This window comes from Dasypus novemcinctus, chromosome 1 (genome assembly GCF_030445035.2).
Source record: "Dasypus novemcinctus isolate mDasNov1 chromosome 1, mDasNov1.1.hap2, whole genome shotgun sequence".
Classification (NCBI taxonomy): domain Eukaryota; kingdom Metazoa; phylum Chordata; class Mammalia; order Cingulata; family Dasypodidae; genus Dasypus; species Dasypus novemcinctus.
In genome coordinates this window covers 121,856,327-121,875,170 of record NC_080673.1, presented here as the reverse complement: position 1 = coordinate 121,875,170, position 18,844 = coordinate 121,856,327, and the positions used below count along the sequence as shown (strand labels likewise).

Sequence of the window (18,844 nt, the reverse complement as noted above, 5' to 3'; positions counted from 1 at the left end):
AGGTATATCCCATTAAAGTGGATCAAGGTGATCTCAGCTGTCAGGATATAAATATTAAATAAATATGCTTTCTGTAATTTACCAAATACATGCTAACCACAGAAAACCAGAGCAGTAAGTCTTAAAGGGAGAACTGAATGTTACTTATATGTAATGCTGATTGACAATTGCTTGGGGTCTGATTTACTTTTGAGTGTGATCCTTCTATATAAATTAATTTAATTAAGTTCTTAGCCTAGATTTGTGTGTTGTAAACATTTCTACATTTGGTAGTTTTACTAAGGAAGAGAGAACTGCTTTGTCACTTGAACTGGAAATTAGGACTCAAGGTAGTGAGAGGAGAAGCACTGTATTAGGTGCTGACATCCACTGCTTAGGAATTCCTGGAACATTTAGTCAGAACGTAAGAATGCTCTACAACAGCAATTCTCACTCTTTTTTCCTGCCCAACCTACATTTATGAACATAAATGTAAAAGTTTTTGAAGTGAGTGAAAACATTGCACATTACCCTCTACTTTTTAAATTTAACATGATTTCTTGTATACTTTGCCATACATCTGTGTACTCTCAGCCCTTATTTTGTTGACTGTATAATATTGATACATTTTTTTTTGACTATTACAAAAGTTCATTTAACAAAAAATTTAATATGAAGAATATACATGACCCAATTATTATATCATAGTAAAACAGGTCCTTTGAGGAGGGGACATGTAGAAGCAATTGATTTCTCTGCCAAACACAATCATTACTCTTTCCAAGGCTTCTAAACATGATGATATTATTTCCTCGTAATACCACCATTCCAGTATTCTTCTGTTGCCCACTAATTGCCACTCCATACACTCATCTATCACAAGATTCATAAAGGGATCATATCCCCTCAATATTCCTTGGACATGTCTGCCACCATTTAATTTCAATGATAACTTCCATAAATTTTTTTCAGCTCGGACAGGTGAGCTTTGCTCATGATGTCTATGCAGCAGGCTCAAGGCTGTCTTTTTTTTTTTTTTAAAGATTTATTTTATTTATTTCTCCCCCTGCCACCCCTGTTGTCTGCTTTCTTGTGTCCATTTGCTGTGTGTTCTTCTGTGTCTGTTTGCATGCTTGGCAACACCAGGAATCGGTGTCTCTTTTAGCTGTGTCATCTTGCTGCGTCAGCTCTCCTTGTGTGCGGCACCATTCCTAGGCGGGCTGCGCTTTTTTCGTGCGGGGTTTCTCTCTTTGCAGGGTACGCTCCTTGTGCGTGGGGCTCCCTTATGTGGGGGACACCCTGCATTGCATGGCACTCCTTGCGCACGGCAGCACTGTGCGTGGGCCAGCTCACCATACAGGTCAGGAGGCCCTGGGTATGAACCCTGGATCGCCTATATGGTAGGCAGACGCTCTATCAGTTGAGCCACATCTGTTTCCCTCAAGGTTGTCTTAAAACTTATTTTTCTTTTTTTGATATTGTTGCCTTTTAAAAAATAACATGTTCGATTTCTTTTATTTGGATATTAAAATGGATAGGAAGAATTCAAGCATGTAGAGAAATTTATATAATTTAGAAACTTGAGTCACCCAGATTTTTATATCCTGACACTAAGGCTTTTGACTCTCAAAACTTCTGATTTAATAGAAGATCTCATAGACATAAACATATTTTCTAGTTAGACTTTTAAAATGACTGGTTACATGTCCCAGGTTTCTTGTGCTTCTCTTTTCACTTGTCTCAGCTGTTATTTACACTATAGAATAGAAGACATAAATAAAGGCCAAATGCCAAGAATCAGAGAACCAGACACTGTTTGCTGATTAGCTAACAGTGACTTGTTACATGATTTTTTTCTGTATAGTAAAACTTAAGGTTTTCTTAATTACCAGGAATTGTGGGTCAGTTTTCCAGATAATCAAAGGTTTATTGCTTTGAGCCCCCAACTTTGTTTCTTTTAAAATTTTGGATGCAGATCTTTCTAAAAGCACTTCTGTGCTTTCTTAAAGCATACTAGACATAATTTAACCTTTTGTGGTCATAAATTACTTAAAAGATTATTTTATAGTATAATATTATTGTTTTCATCTTTGAGTTCCTTGGAATTTTTATAAATCACTTAATTTCATCCCTTTATCTGTGATCACTTTTTATGGTGTCTATCAAAACTATTCTTTCTACTTAAATTGTTGCTTCTAATCTGCTGAGATCCTGCAACTCTGGTAATAAGCTTATTAGAACTGCAGGAGTTTGCAGTCTTCCAGGAGTTCTCATGAAGACCATTTCTGGACAAGAATAGAGGAACTTTTGGCATCTATTTTGACTGGTTTTCATCTGGCTACATGACATGTTCCTGTATTTGTAACTTGATGGTCTTACCTCTAGGTTCTTTGAAGATGTAGTTCCAGCAGTCAAGAAATGGAGAGAGGCTGGAATGAAGGTGTATATCTATTCTTCAGGGAGTGTAGAAGCTCAGAAACTATTATTTGGGCATTCTACTGAGGGAGATATTCTTGAGGTAGGTTACTTGATTACTTTGCTTTTTGACACTATTAAAGGCATGAAATAGTAAATGTTAAAAGAATGTACTACATTTATAAGTGAAATGACATTAAGATAATAACATTTATATATGCCAAGTAAATTGTAAAGAGAAATGGAAAAACTGGGGAATACATTATAGGGAAGGATGAAGTGTTTTCTGGGCTACCAGTCTTTAGATTAGATATTCTCAAACTTTGTTGTGCGTAAGGCTCACCTGAGGAGCATACAGATCCCTGGGCCCCCTTTCCCTAGAAAATCTGATTCAGCATGTCTGGGAGTCTTCATTTAAATGTCAACCCTAGTGATTCTGATGAGGATAGTACTACAACCAACTATTTTATATGTATGTAAAATACAGCTGAAAAGACATGGATTAGTGTGTCTTTTAACATACTAGCCAATACTAAAGAAAACGAATGAACGTTTCTTTTGGTTGTTTTAAATCAGGTAGGATATAAAATAGGATGGTGTTCTAGAGTATCCACATGGGCTTCCTGAAGGCAGCAGAGCACAAGACGGGTTCATTTGTTTCTGATCCTTTTGAGAGATGCACACTAGTTCAGTAGAAGCAGCATTATTATATAAGAAAGCTGGGTATATCATTAAACAAAGTGATAAGTTAAGACCACCTATTGTATTTCTTACACAAAAGAAAATTCCCAACAGTCCCACCATCCCTTTGTTCCCTAGATGTGGTAAGGTGGTTCATGGAAGAAGGGAATAAATTAGGGCTTTTAAAATAAATGCTAAGTGAATATAGGTCCAACTTAGTGACATACAATAGCTCTCAGCCAACTACTTTTTAAAAAATAAATATTGAGCCTCTACTGTGTGTAAAGAACACTTTGGCTTTGGAGATTGTTACATTCTATTTTTAGTACTTTTCTGCTTTTTATCTTATTTCTAAGTCAAATACTGAACCACTAATCAAATTTTTAATCATTGGGATCTTTTCTTCTTGAATGCCAAATTACTTCTCTTCTGCTCTCTCTGTTAAAAAAGGCAATAAAGTGACAGTAGATAGGACACAATTCAGTAGTTACCTACTGAATCTGATAGTAAAAACATTATTCTCCATTTACCCTGTAATATGCAAAACCAATTTTAACATTTTAAAAGTTTCTACTATCTTAACTTGTGCTTATGTAATTATTAGGCTTCCTTTTAAGGTGTGGAAAGTTTTGAAAACATTCAAAAGATCATGTTATAATACTGACCCTAAATATAGACTTATTTTAATTATTGTTTAAATTAGCAAATTATACATTTGACCCCGGTTAATTATAAGAGGACAAAGACATATACTGGCTTTTGAGTAGAATTTCAAAATGTTATTGGAAAAGAAAGGTTTCTTGAAATTAAAGTAACAGCTTATTAATGAGGCAGGTTAGAAGAAAGCTATTCATTCTGGGATCAAAAAAGACAATGTTGGGAAACGGACTTTGGCCCAGTGGTTAGGGCGTCCGTCTACCATATGGGAGGTCCGCGGTTCAAACCCCGGGCCTCCTTGACCCGTGTGGAGCTGGCCATGCGCAGTGCTGATGCGCGCAAGGAGTGCCGTGCCACGCAAGGGTGTCCCCCGCGTGCGGGAGCCCCACGCGCAAGGAGTGCGCCCGTGAGGAAAGCCGCCCAGCGTGAAAAGAAAGAGCAGCCTGCCCAGGAATGGCGCCGCCCACACTTCCCGAGCCGCTGACGACAACAGAAGCGGAGAAAGAAACAAGACGCAGCAAATAGACACCAAGAACAGACAACCAGGGGAGGGGGGGAAATTAAATAAATAAATAAATCTTAAAAAAAAAAAAAAAAAAAGACAATGTTCACTTTCACTAGGACTGAAATCCAATTCAATAGGTAGTATGAGTACAAATAGTGTTTATTAAGGATCGAAAGTGGGGAATACGTATTTTAAAAGATTTTAGATATGAAATTAGTGCAGTTGAAAACTAAGTAGATTATAAAATGATCTTATTATACATGTTGGGCTGGTAATTTTCTTCTTCCAAATGCTTAGCTATAAAATCTTACTTTTTATTTACTTTAAAAAATAGTTTTTTAATTTGAGAAATTGTAAGTTTACAGAAAAATCATGTAAAAATAGTGTTCCTATATATTCTCTCCTCCCCATTTTTAATACTTTGCATTAGTGTGATACCTTTGTTACAATTGATGAAAGAATAATTGTAATAGTCCATAGTTTACATAGGATTACATAGTTTACATTAGGGTGTATTTTTTTCCAGTACCACCCTAACCCTTTGCAGTAGTGTGGTACATGTTATAATTCATGAAAGAACATTTTTATAATTGTATTATTAACTATAGTCTATCTTTTACACTACGGCTTACTTTGTTGTACAGTCCTATGTTTTATCTTTAATTTTTATCTAGTAACATATAAATGACCTAAAATTTCCCCCTTTATCCATACATATATATATAACTGAGTGCTGTTAATTACACATTTACACTGATATGTTACCGTTACCACCATTCCTTTTCAAAACTTTAAAATCAACCCAAAATAGAAATTCCATACAAAGTAAGTATTAACTCTCAATTCCCTACCCCTAACCCAGTCCCTGGTAACCTATATTCTAGAGTCTAACTTTATGAGTTTGCTTATTCTAATCATTTCATATCAGTGAGTTCATTCAATGTTTCTCCTTTCATTTGAAGCTTATTTCACTCAACATAATGTCCCCAAGGTTCTTCCATGTTGTCACATGCATCAGGACTTCATTCCTTCTTAGAGCTGAATAATGTTCCATCATATGTATATACCACATTTTGTTTATCCATTCATTGGTTGATGGACACTTGGATTCCTTCCATCTTTTGGCAGTTGTGAACAATGCTGCTATGAACTTTCATGTACAGACATATCTTTGAGTCCCTGCTTTCAATTCTTCTGGGTATGTACCTGGTAGGGGGATTACCGGATTATACACTATGCTATCCTTAGTTTACCAAGGAACCGCTGACTGTCTTTCACAGCGGCTGCACCATTTTACATTCCCAGCAACAATGAATGAGAGTTCAATTCTTCAGCTCTTGTAGTTTTTCTGTTTTTAAATAGTAGCTATTCTAGTGGGTATGAAGTGGTATCTCATTATAGTTTAGATTTGCTTTTCTCTAATAGCTAATGATGTTGAGCATCTTCATGTGCTTTTTAGCCATTTGTATATCTTCTTTGGAGAAATGTCTGTTCAAATCTTTTGCCCATTTTTAAATTGGGTTGTTTGTCTTTTGAGTGTTGAGTTGTAGGATTTCTTTATATATTCTGGATATTAAATGCTTATCAGACATGTGATTTCCAAGTATTTTCTCCCATTTAGTAGGTTGTCTTTACACTTTTGTGTTAAAGTCCTTTGATGCACAAACATTTTTAATTTTGAGGAGGTCCCATTTATCTATTTTTTCCTTGTGCTTTGGGTATAAAGTTGAAGAAACCATTGCCTAACACAAAATCCTGTGTTAGGTGCTTCCCTATATTTCTGTCTAGGAGTTTTATAGTCCTGATTCTTACATTTAGGTCTTTGACCCATTTTTTTTTATCCCCTCCTTTTGGCTTTTTGTATGCTGTCTGTTCTCTGTGTCTATTCGCTGTGTATTCTTCTGTGTCTGTATTTATTATTTATTTTTTATTTCCCCTCCCCCCTTTTGGCTTGCTTGCTGTCTGCTTTCTGTGTCCATTCGCTGTGTATTCTTCTATGTTTTCACTTGTCTCCCTTTTTTGTTGTGTCACCTTGCTGAGTTGGCACTCTGTGGCATCTGAGGGCGGGGCACTGCTCCGCAGTGCTTGCCGGCCAGGTGGCTCTCTGCAGCATGTGACAAGCCTGCCTTCACAAGGAGACCACAGGATGCAAACCCAGGGCCTCCCATATGGTAGATGGGAACCCAGCTGATTGAACCACAGCTGCTTCCCCTTTGACCCATTTTGAATTAATTTTTGTATATGGCAGGAGCTAGTGGTCCTCCTCCATTCTTTTGCATTTGGATATCCAATTCTTCCAGCACCATTTGTTGAAGAGACTGTTCTTTCCAACTGAGTGGATTTGGCAGCCTTGTAAAACTCAATTGCCTGTAAATGTCTAGGTCTATTTCTGAACTCTCCATTCAATTCCATTTGGCTTATATCTATCCTTGTGCCAGTACCATGCTGTTTTCACCACTGTAGCTTTGTGTTTTTTTTGTTTTTTTTTTTTGTTTTTTTTTGGTAATCTTTAAAGTCAGGAAGTGTGACTCCTCCAGCTTTGTTCTATTCGGGGCACCTTTCCCTTCCAAATAAATTTTATAAAATGGCTTTTCCATTTCTTTTTTTTTTTTTTTTTTTTAAGATTTATTTTTATTTATTTAATTCCCCTCCCCTCCCCTGGTTGTCTGTTTTCTGTGTCTTTTTCCTGCGTCTTGTTTCTTTGTCCGCTTCTGTTGTCGTCAGCGGCACGGGAAGTATGGGCGGCGCCATTCCTCGGCAGGCTGCTCCCTCCTTCGCGCTGGGCGGCTCTCCTTATGGGTGCACTCCTTGCGCGTGGGGCTCCCCTACGCGGGGGACACCACTGTGTAGCACGGCACTCCTTGCGCGCATCAGCACTGCGCATGGGCCAGCTCCACACGGGTCAAGGAGGCCCGGGGTTTGAACCGCGGACCTCCCATGTGGTAGACGGACGCCCTAACCACTGGGCCAAAGTCCGTTTCCCTGGCTTTTCCATTTCTGCAGTTCTGCAACGTTGACATTTTTATTAGGATTGCATTAAATCTGTAAATCATTTTGGGTAGAATTGATATCTTAGCAATATTTAGTTTTCTAACCCACGAGCATGGAGTGTCCTTTCATTTATTTAGATCTTTAATTTCTTTTAGCAAAGTTTTGAAGTTTTCCATGCAGAAGGCCACTAAATCCTTAGTTAAATTTATATTTCTAGATACTTGATTTTTTTAGTTGCTTTTGTAAATGGAATTTTTTTTCTTGCTTTCCTCCTCAAATTGCTCATTACTAATGTATGGAAATACTACTGACTTTTGTGTGTTGATCTTATACCCTGCCCCTTTGCTCATTTCATTTATTAGCTCTAGCAGCTTTGTTGTGGATTTTTCAGGATTTTCCATACAAAGGATTATGTCATGTGCAAATAATGAAAGTTTTACTTCTTCTGTTCCAACTTGGATGCCTTGTATTTCTTTGTCTTGCCTAACTGGCTCTGGCTACAACTGTCCAGTCCATGGTGACAGTGGGCATCCCTGTTTTATTCCAGATCTTAGAGGGGAAGTTTCCAGTCTTCCAACATTTAAGTATGTTGTTAGCTGTGGGTTTTTCATATATGCCCTTAATCATGTTGAGGAAGTTTCCTTCTCTTCCTATTTTTCCAAGTGTTTTTATTCAGAAAGGACACGAGTTTGTCAAATGCTTTTTCTGACTCAATTGAGAGTCAGGAAAATGTTTTTTTTCTCTTCATTTTGTTAATGAGGTATATTACATTAATTGATTTTCTTATGTTCAACCACCCTTGCAGGCCTGGGAAAAAATCTACTTGATCGTGGTGTATAATTCTTTTAATGTGCTGTTGGATTTGATTTGTACATATTTTGTTGAGGATTTTTGTGTCTATAGGCATATAAGAAATCAGTCTGTAATTTTATCTTCTTGTATTATATGTATCTGGCTTTGCTATTAGGGTGATGCTGGCTTCATAGAATGAGTTAGATAGTATTGCCTCCTGTTCAATTTTTTGAAGAGTTTAAGCAGAATGGGTATAAATTCTTCATGAAATGATTGGTAGAATTCACCTCTGAAGCCCTCTGGCCCTGCGCTCTTTGTTGGGAAATTTCTGATGAATGATTCAGTACCTTTGCTTGTAATTGATATGTTGAGATCTTGTATTTCTTCTAGAGTCATTGTAGGTTCATGTGTTTCTAGGAATTCATCCATTCATCTTGGTTGACTAATTTGTTGGCATACAGTTCTTCATAGTATCCTCTTTGATCTTTTCAAAGAACCAACTTTGGTTTTGTTGATGCTCTGTATTTCTTTTATTCTCAATTCCATTTATTTCTGCTCTAATTTTTGTGTTTTCTTTCCTTCTGCTTGCTTTAGGTTTGCTATTCTTTTTCTAGTTCCCCCAGGTATGCAGTTAGGTCTTAGATTTTAGCTCCTTTTTAATGCATGCATTTTGAGCTATAAATCTCCCTCTCAGCATTGCCTTTGCTGCATCCCATAAGTTTTAATATGCTGTACTCTCATTTTCATTCATTTCAAGATAATTACTGATTTCCCTTGTAATTTCTTATTTGACCCATTGGTTAGTTAAGAGGATTTTATTTAACTTCTATATATTTTTTCATTTTCCAGTTCTTTGCCTATAATTGATTTCCAGCTTTATTCCATTATGGTCAGAGAAGATGGTTTGTATAATTTCCATCTTTTAAAATTTTATGAGACTTGTTTTGTAAATCAAAATTTGGCCTGTCCTGGAGAACCGCACTTGAGAATCATGTATATCTTGCTGTTTTGGGGTACAACGTTCTGTATATGTCTGTTAGGTCTGGTTCTTTTTATCATATTATTCAAGTTCTCTGCTTCCTTATTGATCTTCTGTTTAGATGTTCTATCTATTGATGATAGTGGTGTATTGAAGTCTCCAACTATTATTGTAGAGGTATCTATTTCTTCCTTCAGTTTTGCCAGTGTTTGCCTCATGTATTTGTGGGCACCGAGGTTAGGTGCATAAATATTTATGATTGTTACTTCTTGGTGGATTGCCTTTTAATTAATATAGTGTCCTTCTTTGTCTCTTGTAACAGCTTTTGCCTCAAAGTCTATTTTGTCCGATAATAGTATAGCTTCCCCAGCTCTTTTTTGGTTATAATTTGCATGGATTATCTTTTTCTATTCTTTCACTTTCAATTTATTTTTGTCTTTGGGTCTAAGGAGAATATCTTGTTTTCATTTGAGCCTTTATTGACATCCATTAATACATTACATGGTGTAAGTATAGGCAGTACTTATTACTTTAGCTATTTTGTCCTTTGAGTTTTTTATATATATATATATATTTTTCCTTTATTGCCACCTCCTTTTCTGTATAGTTCATCTTTTGTAATGTATCTGACTGATTTCTTTCTCATTTTTGTTTCTATATATTTTAAAAATACTATATTTTTGGTTACCCTGGGGGTTTATATTATACAACTTATATCTATAGCTACTAATATGAAAAGATGCCAGTTTATCTTGGATATCCTACCCGTTTCCTGCTCCCATATCTGTCTGTTGCCCCTCTTTATATTGTTTTTGTCTTACATTGCTTTTTTAAAGATTTATTTATTTATTTCTCCCCCCTCCCCCAAGTTGTCTGCTCTCTGTGTCCATTCACTGTGTATTCTTCTGTGACTGCTTTTATCCTTATCAGTGGCACCAGGAATCCACGTTTCTTTTTGTTGCGTCATCTTGCTGTGTCAGCTCTCCGTGTGTACGGCGCCTTTCTTGAGCAGGCTGTACTTTTTTTCGCACTGGGTGGCTCTCTTTACGGGGTGCACTCCTTGCGTGTGGGGCTCCGCTACGTGGGGGACACCCCTAGGTGGCACGGCACTCCTTGTGTGCATCAGCACTTCACATGGGCCAGCTCCACACGGTCATGGAGGCCCGGGGTTTGAACTGCGGACCTCCCATGTGGTAGGTGGATGCCCTATCCATTGAGCCAAGTCCGCTTCCCCACATTGCCTTTTTATATTTTGCATGTCCATTAGCAGGAAGTATGCCCTTTTCTTGTTCAATTGTATTCTGACTCAGGAATTAAAGAATAGAGTTGTTTATTGAGGATGCAGTAGTATTGGGTTTTGCATTTACCCTTTAGTTAGTTCTATGAAGATCTTCATTTTTTCATACTACTCCAAGCCACTCTTTCCAGACTTTTCTTTTCATCCTGTGGAACTCCCTTTAGTAATTCTTGTAAGGTGGGTCTTTTGTTGACATACTCCCTCAGTTTCTGTTTATCTGTGAATATTTTAAACTCTCCCTCATTCTAGGACAGTTTTGCTGGGTAAAAATTTTTTGACTAGCAGTTTTTTCTCTCTTACCACCTTAAATATACCACTGCTTTCTAACCTTTATGGTTACTGATGAGAAATTGGCACTTAGTCTTACTGATGATCCCTTGTATATGACAAACTGCTTTTCTCTTGCTGCTTTCAGAATTCTCTTTGATGGTTAACAGTCCAATTAGTTTGTGTCTCTGAATGGGTCTATCAGGGTTTATTCTGTTTGGAGTATGTTTTGCTTCTTGCACTTGTGTATTTGTGTTTTTCATAAGTGTTCAGAAATGTTCAGCTATAATTTCCTCAGATATTCTTTCTGTCCCTTCTCTTCTCTTTCTGGGACACCCATACACATTTGTTAATGTGCTTCATTCTGTCACACATCCTGACACTGCTCATTTTTTTTCTGTTTTCTTTTCTTCTGGCTGTATGATTTCAGTTATCCTGTCTTATAGTTCACTGATTCTTCTGCCTGTTCAAATCTGCTGTATGTCTCTAGTATATTTTTAATCTCTACCACTGAGTCTTTTATCCTCATAATTTATGTTATGTTTCTTTTTATCCATTGCGCCACTGGCCCAAGCGTACTGTTTCTTTTTAAATGTTCAAATTCTTCTTTATGAGGAAGCGGTATAGCTCAACTGATAGAGCATCCGCCTACCATATAGAGGGTCCAGGGTTTGATACCAGGACCGCCTGACCTGTGTGGTGAGTTTGCCCATGCACAGTGCTGCCGTGCGCAAAGAGTGCCATGCCACGCCACGCAAGGGTGTCCTCTGCATAAGGGTGCCCCATGCTCAAGGAGTGTGCCCCACAAGGAGAGCTGCCCCATGCAAAAAAAGCCCAGCCCCGCCCAGAAGTGGCGCCACACACACACAGAGAGCTGATGCAGCAAGACGACACAATAAAAAAAGCGACACAGTTTCCCAGTGCCGCATGACAAGAATGCAGGTGGACACAGAAGAACACACAGTGAATGGACACAGAGAGTAGACAGTGGGGGGGAAGGGGAGAGAAATAAATAAAATAAATCTTAAAATATATATATATATATTTTCTAAAAAAGAAAAAAAAATTCTTCTTTATGCCCACACATTGTCTTCTAATATCACTTTAGCTCTATAATCGTGTTTTCCTTCACTTCTTGGAATTGATTTATGAGGTTCATTTGAAGTTATTTGATTAGATTTTCCAAATTCTGTGTCTCATGAAGTTTTAATTTCTTCCCTTGACTGAGTCATATTTTCTTGTTTCTTAGTATGGCTTGTAATTTTTTGCTGTGTCTGAGCATCTGGTTATTTTGATGTATTAATTACCTCTGAAGATCGATTTCTCCCCTTTGTCTGGGGTTTAATTGATGATTGGCTTTGTGTTAAGGCTCTTCTTTGATCCTTGGTCCAACTTATTCTTGACCTTTAGAGTAGCCCATGTTTAACTCTTCAGATTTTCTCAGATCTTCTGAATCTCCTTCTGACCCTGGATATGTGGTACAATTTTTAAGATTTTACCTTTTTTGCAAATGTTTCATCTCCAGGAGGAAATTTCCTTTCCTCTACTCTTTCCCTGGAAATCTTGATTTATTTTGTTTGTTTTTGTGCAGCTTTTTCTCCCCAGCTCTTAAGATTTGTTTAAATTATCTTTCTCACTCAGTGCCCTCTTTTCCTTATACTTTTCAGTTCTGGAACCTGTCTTGTTTTATATAGCAGCTCTACCCCTCACCCCACTCCACTTCCCTTTTTTTTGTCCTGTGAGGCTTTTCTGCTCTGATTTCTTCCCTGTTAAGGTACCCGCCCTGGGTACCCAGGTGGGGTCAATCCAGAAAACGCCATTTTGTTTTTAGGTGGTCCAATGATCAGTGACTGGATTGCGTGAGTGCATCTCTTGCCAACAGTTCTGCTGTGGTCCCTCTCTCTCTTCTTTTTCTTTGCGTGCCCTTTTGTATTTGGCACTCCTTAATGGCTTGTGTTCCGCCCTGGGTCTCTGCAAATTTGGGTCCCTGTGCCTAGCATGGGGTTCTTACTCGCTGCAGTGAGTGGCTCTATAGTCTGTACCTGCGGCAGGAGGGACCTGACCTGTGCTGCTTGTAGGCAACTCCTAAGCTGTGTGGGGCCAAGTGAGGTGGAGGGCTCCGGAGTGGCAGCTCCCACCTATGCTTCAATATAGCATTCATGGATCCCTTCTCCAGTCTCTCTTGTCCTTCAGAGTTCTAAGCAAGTGGGAGTTGTCCTATTAATTGATTCTGAGGAAAGATTTTTCTAGGGGGAATGTCTTACGTTGCCATGATGATGACATCACTCACTTTTTATTTACTTTTTGTAGGCTCTATGAAGTTCTCTTTTAGGTACAATTTCAGTAAATATTTATTGACTGAATGAAGTCACTGACTTGCATGTATTTCAGAGATCAGGGATAGGAGACAAAGGGGTCAGGATTCATAAGTGTATGTGCATCGTCAGCATTTCCATTATCCCTCTTTGTTCAGCTTGTTGATGGTCACTTTGATACCAAGATTGGACACAAAGTGGAGAGTGAGAGTTACCGCAAGATCGCAAACAGCATTGGGTGCTCAACCAACAACATCCTGTTTCTGACAGACGTTACTCTAGGTGAGTAATCTAACTTCTAACATTGTATTCCAGGATAGGAGCTGAGATTGGCACAACAAACACATCGCATCTTTAAAGAAAGATTGTGTGAGGATTCTTGAAAAATTAAATAGTTTTATAAAAAGAAATGACCCACCTCCTCCATTTACCCATCCTTGGGGATTGTGTGTAGAGAATTGCATTGGAAAGACTTGATAGTTTTAATACTTCTCATTTTACCTCCTTATCCATGGTTCCCCACCCTTCACCAAACACACGCAAAATGGGAAAATGACAAAGTAAGGCTTCAGGCTTTGGAAGCATTGTAGCAAGAGTTAGTGGGTAGGTGCATTGTTAATTAAGGACAGTAAAGTTATAGAAGACCTCTGTCCAATGCATTTAACAGCAGTGAGATCAGGTATACACATGCAGGAAGAAAAAGAAAAAGTAAAAGAAAGGGAGAGGGCTATGTAAAGTTGGGACAGTTCTGCCTGTCATTCCGATCAATGAGTACCTGCCCCCTGGTGAGTAAGAGCCTGGTCTCTGGCAGTCCCTCGTCTCAGTTCCCCAGGCTTCCCTCTTGGTGTGAACTTCAGGCCTCGCTGCAGATGACTGAGCCCAGGATGGCTCTCTTTATTACATAGTATACATTAGTATATATATTATTGTTTTAAAAGGGTTGAAATCACAAAATAATGTATACTTTATTTTATTGGCAGTTTAAAACATCTGTGTATGAAAGTGAGTCCTCTATTCTGTTTGACTCCTAGTCCCCTGGGGCAGCTTCAGCAATGTGGATGGCAAGAGGCCTTTCTCAAGCCCTTCTTGTTGTCACAGAACTAGAGTCACTGGCTCACTAGGACTTTCTGAAATAGCATCCCAGGAAAAACACTGACAGCTGGTAAAGGTGTCTTTTCTGAGGTAGTGTTTAATGAGCTATATTTTTTCTCTGCTGCTGACTCTAGAGCTTTTGATCTCTTGTGTTAAGCAAGAATTATAGGTATATAAGCAGGTACTCATTTGCTAAGCTGTTTTAAATATCTTAATCAGCATAAATCATCCAAAGCCTTCCGAATAATTTTTTCCAGAGAAAGGGAGGTAAAACAGGTTTAGTTTTACTTTGACATACAGTAGACATTCAGTAAATGTTAATGTCTGTTAAATTTTGGTCCTTGGTGAATCTATTCCGTATCTTTTATTCCTTATCTGGATAGGAGGTACTGATATACAGCCATTTGTTATCTTGAGTTTTGAAAACACAGCAGATTTAGTAGGAATTAGCTCTTGTCCTACATATCTTAGCTTGGTTCAGCTTAATAGCCCCAGGGTTTCTACAGATTTCAGCTCATTGTTTCTACTTCCGGGAAAGCTTTGCATTCACATTTCTGACTGCACTGAAGGAGAAATACATATAGACGCATGGACACACTGCTCCAAGGTTCATTGTATAACTAGGTGACAGGCTACATGGCATGTCCCATTGACAAACATTTATTTGCCTTAATCGCCTCATCTGGCCTCTTCTTTGAATGGTAAATGTTTTGTTAATGCTTGTCTCTCATATTTCTGTCCAGAAACCTTTTACTGATTCAAAGGTATGATCATATCCTCCTCATTGAGTGGCTTTTAGGGATTTAGAATGGTGAGGTGAAGAAGTTGCTTTATGTCACATAAGGTAGTAGGGGTATGCTGGCAGTTTCTGTGAGAAATGATAATTTGAAGACTTTCAATTCTGTTGTGCTCCTGATGGAAAGGAAATATAGGGCATGCTTTGGCGAGGGTTTAATCTGTGAATTTCTTTTCTAGACTCATTTCCCATAAAGGGGGCTCTTGAAGCTGAAAATCTGGGGTTTGCCCTTTATTTAATTTCCCCAGCACTTTGGATGGTAATTCTCTGCCGGCTTATAATTAGGGACCCAGCTTTGGGCTGGAGCTCCCTACAAGGCTGGCCTGTCTGGAGCATTTTGGGATTGAATACTTGGTTAGCCTGTGATCCCACTCTGTCCCGAGCTTTGTGGTTACTTGTTAATAATTGCAATCTGTGTCCTAAGGCCACTTATTGGCCTTAAAATGGAATTGGTGGGAGCAGAAGTGGCTCAAGTGGTTAAGCTCCTGCCTCCCACACAGGAGGTCCCAGGTTCTGTTCCAGGTACCTCCTGAAAAAACAAAAAACAAACAAGAAACAAAACAGATTAAAAACCAACTCAGGGAAAGCGGACTTGACCCAATGGATAGGGTGTCTGCCTACCACATGGGAGGTCCGCGGTTCAAACCCCAGGCCTTCTTGACCTGTGTGGAGTCTGCCCATGCGCAGTGCTGATGAGCACAAGGAGTGCCATGCCACACAGGGGTGTCCCGGCGTAGGGGAGCCCCACACGCAAGGAGTGCGCCCCGTAAGGAGAGCCGCCCAGCGCGAAAGAAAGTGCAGCCTTCCCAGGAATGGTGCCACACACATGGAGAGCTGGCACAACAAGATGAAGCAAAAAAAGAGACACAGATTCCCGGTGCTGCTGATAAGGATAGAAGCGGTCACAGAAGAGCACACAGCAAATGGACCCAGAGAGCAGACAACTGGGGGCGGGGGGTGGAGTAAGGGGAGAAAAATAAAAAAACAAAACAAAACAAAACAAAAAAACCAACTCAGGGAAGCCAATGTGGCTCAATAGTTGAGTGCCAGCTTCCCACATACAAGGTCCCGAGGCCCTCTCATACCTCAAAATAACAACAACAACAACAACAAAATGGAATTGGCTCCCTCTGAATCCAGGAGGAGGCTTTATTCCTGCCCCTCATCTTCTGCTAGCCACATACCTGGTTAGGCACAAGGGCCAGAAGCAGGGTCATCTGCAGCCAGGATGCAGCCATGTAGCTGGCTGTCTGCTTGCTCTTTTCTGTGACCTCTGATCCTGTGTTTTGGCACCATGTGCCCAGACTGCCATTGTCAAGGCAGAGCAGAAGACATAGACAATGTACAAATGAATGGTTATGGCTGTGTTCCTTCCAGTAAAACTTTATTTACATAAACAAGTGTCTTTTGCCATAGTTTGCCAACCCTTGCTCTCGAGCAGGTCATGAAGTCACACTGCCAGTGGTCGAATTTTAGATCTACCACTTGCTAGCTCTCAAGTTTCCACATCTGTAGGATGTGTATTACTATCTTACTTCAGGTTTCTTGTAAAGATTGATGAGAATTGAAGCTCCATGAAACAAGCTCTCTTTTGCTCAGTATAATATCCTCAGTCCTAGAATGGTACGTGGCACATAGTAGGTGCTAAATTAATATAAGGCATTAGCTGTTATCTGTTCAAATGGAAACAAAGAAGAGTGTAAACCAAAGCATAATAGAGAGATACCCCTGCAATCTAGGCAGGGGGTCTAACACATGTGGGGTCTGGAGGTGAGAGCAGGTTTTATTTGATGTACTTTGGCCTGGTTAGATGTTAGGGGTTTTTTTTCCCCATATCTATTTAATTGATATTATTACTGCCAGCCTGCCCCGAAGGAACTAGCTCAGCTCTCAGTAGGACTGATGGGGCGAGTGGAGGAGAGGGGTGGGACAAGACCCGACCCTGTCTTCTCCCATTCACAAGTACTTAATAAAAGCCAGAAGTCTAGTACAGGCTGCTGTTTTCTCAAGTACAGTTCTTCTGTCAAGTAAAGTTATAAAATTTTACTTTGGAAAAATGAAAAGATACAGAAAAAGGGGAACAATTATTGTCAACCTCTATTGTGCCCATCATCTAACTTCAGCAGTTATCAAACCAGGGCCAAACTTGTTTCATCCATTCCCCCTTCCCTTTGATTACTTTGAAGCACTTCTCAGATACCCTGTTTTGAAATTTGACACAAATTTTGATTTTCACAGAGGCCAGTGCTGCTGAGGAAGCAGACGTGCATGTAGCTGTAGTGGTGAGACCTGGCAATGCAGGATTAACAGATGATGAAAAGACGTACTACAGCCTCATCACATCCTTCAGCGAACTCTACCTGCCGTCCTTGACTTAGAGAAGGATTTCTCATTGTTCACACTGTTCCTCACAGAGTTGTCCCTATATCTAATTTTATTCTAATGGTAAAAGTAACTTAAAACTTTAAAAAATACATGCATATATACATATACGTGCATTTGTATGTATGTGTATGCTCAAATTACCTTCTACAGGCACATAAAAACACCTCAGTTCAGTCAAATGGAAGCTTATTTTAAAAATGTCTCATATATAGAAATTGTTTGAAATCACAACTCTAACCATTATTAAGGGCAAAATGTAGTTGATAAATTTCTAAAATGCAGATCGAATGTGTTCTTTATCAGGTCATGCACCCAAATGGAAAGCTAGTTATTCTGAAGCCTTGTTATTTTAAAAACATATTTCAAAGAATTATTCCTAAAAATAATTCATTGCCCCCTTTATTGTTAGTTTAGTTGTCAGAAGATTACAACAGCAATATTTCACAATATTTGCCTCTCTATCTTCACAAGACAAAGGTATTTGCTTCTGCTCCAAAAGACAGCAAAATTGGGAAAGAAAAACATTTCATTCTTGATCAGTCACGTATCTGCTACTTAAGAAGAAACTTGCTAGTGATTGTGACACCCACAGCAAGCAAATGCCTCACCATTGAAAAAGGTGCATTGATATAACAGCTAAAAAAGAGATGAACATTTATTAATGTTTAACAAAACAGTCCTAATCCTGCCAGTTGTTATTATAGATTTTATAGTTGCCTTTTTAACTACTTAACACAGTTTGAATTGTGCTAAGTTTGAATATGTTAATTGTCATTTACTTTTTAAAAAAACCAAAACAGTTTTATTAAAATCAGCCCTTAAGGTCAGTAAGAACTCTAACATGTAATATTTTCCTCTGGAAGGGATGGGAGAAATGTAAATTTTATAACAGCATTATTTATCCTTGTTCAATTCTAATAGGATGTGATGTCAAATTCATGTGATTAATAAAAACATTTTCTTCTTCACTCAGTTGTGAGTGCCACAAACTGCTATAAGCAACAGAAAAACTTAGACTGAAGAGAATGAAAAATAAGAATTTTCTTTTCTTTTTTTTCATTTTTTTGTCTTTATTTTTTTAATGTTACATTAAAAAAATATGAGGTCCCCATATACCCCCCACCCCCCTCACCCCACTCCTCCCCCCATAAAAACAACCTCCTTCATCATCATGAGGCATTCAAGAATTTTATTTTCATTTTGCCTTAATCCTGTGAGGGGTGTGTATGATGTATGTATGCATATATGTATGTTTTAATGGCTAACTTAATTGTTTACTATTTCTTTTGGATAGTAAGCATTCAGGATGTGAGTTGGGTTTCTTAGATATTTGAGAATCTTAATTTGAAGTATATAACATAATGCTTGAAGGAGGCAATTATTCTAAATCAAGAAAAATTGTAATGAATCCTGGAGGAAAAATTTTGGGAATGGTTTGAATAAGGAAAAAGGGAGTAACCTTAGTAAAAAGGGAGTAACCTTGTAAATATGAGAGGATAGGGGCAATAAAAGATTTTATGTTAATTTTTATCTTCTAATAGCTAGTTAAGAAACCTGCAGATTATGAAAATATTCAGTAGTAGTAGAAAGGAAATGAGTTTAAGTAAACTTAGAAATGGGAGTAATTTATGAATGATGGTAAACTCTTAATGGTAATAAAAGGATGAACTTCATACAATTCCTAGAAAAGCTT

The 18,844-nt window shown here is 38.4% G+C and overlaps 1 protein-coding gene across 2 annotated transcripts in view; it reads left to right on the top strand.

The window, feature by feature from the left end:
* The window catches only part of ENOPH1 (enolase-phosphatase 1), a 53,904-nt gene extending 35,785 nt beyond the window's left edge, over positions 1-18,119 (top strand). For both annotated transcript variants that reach the window (XM_071215846.1, XM_004472639.4), the window contains exons 4-6: positions 2,365-2,497; positions 13,037-13,160; positions 17,005-18,119. In XM_071215846.1, coding sequence (XP_071071947.1) covers positions 2,365-2,497; positions 13,037-13,160; positions 17,005-17,144 — 397 coding nt within the window. In that variant the 3' untranslated portion in view covers positions 17,145-18,119. The remainder of the gene's footprint in view (positions 1-2,364; positions 2,498-13,036; positions 13,161-17,004) is intronic.
* The last annotated feature ends 725 nt before the right edge of the window (positions 18,120-18,844 follow it).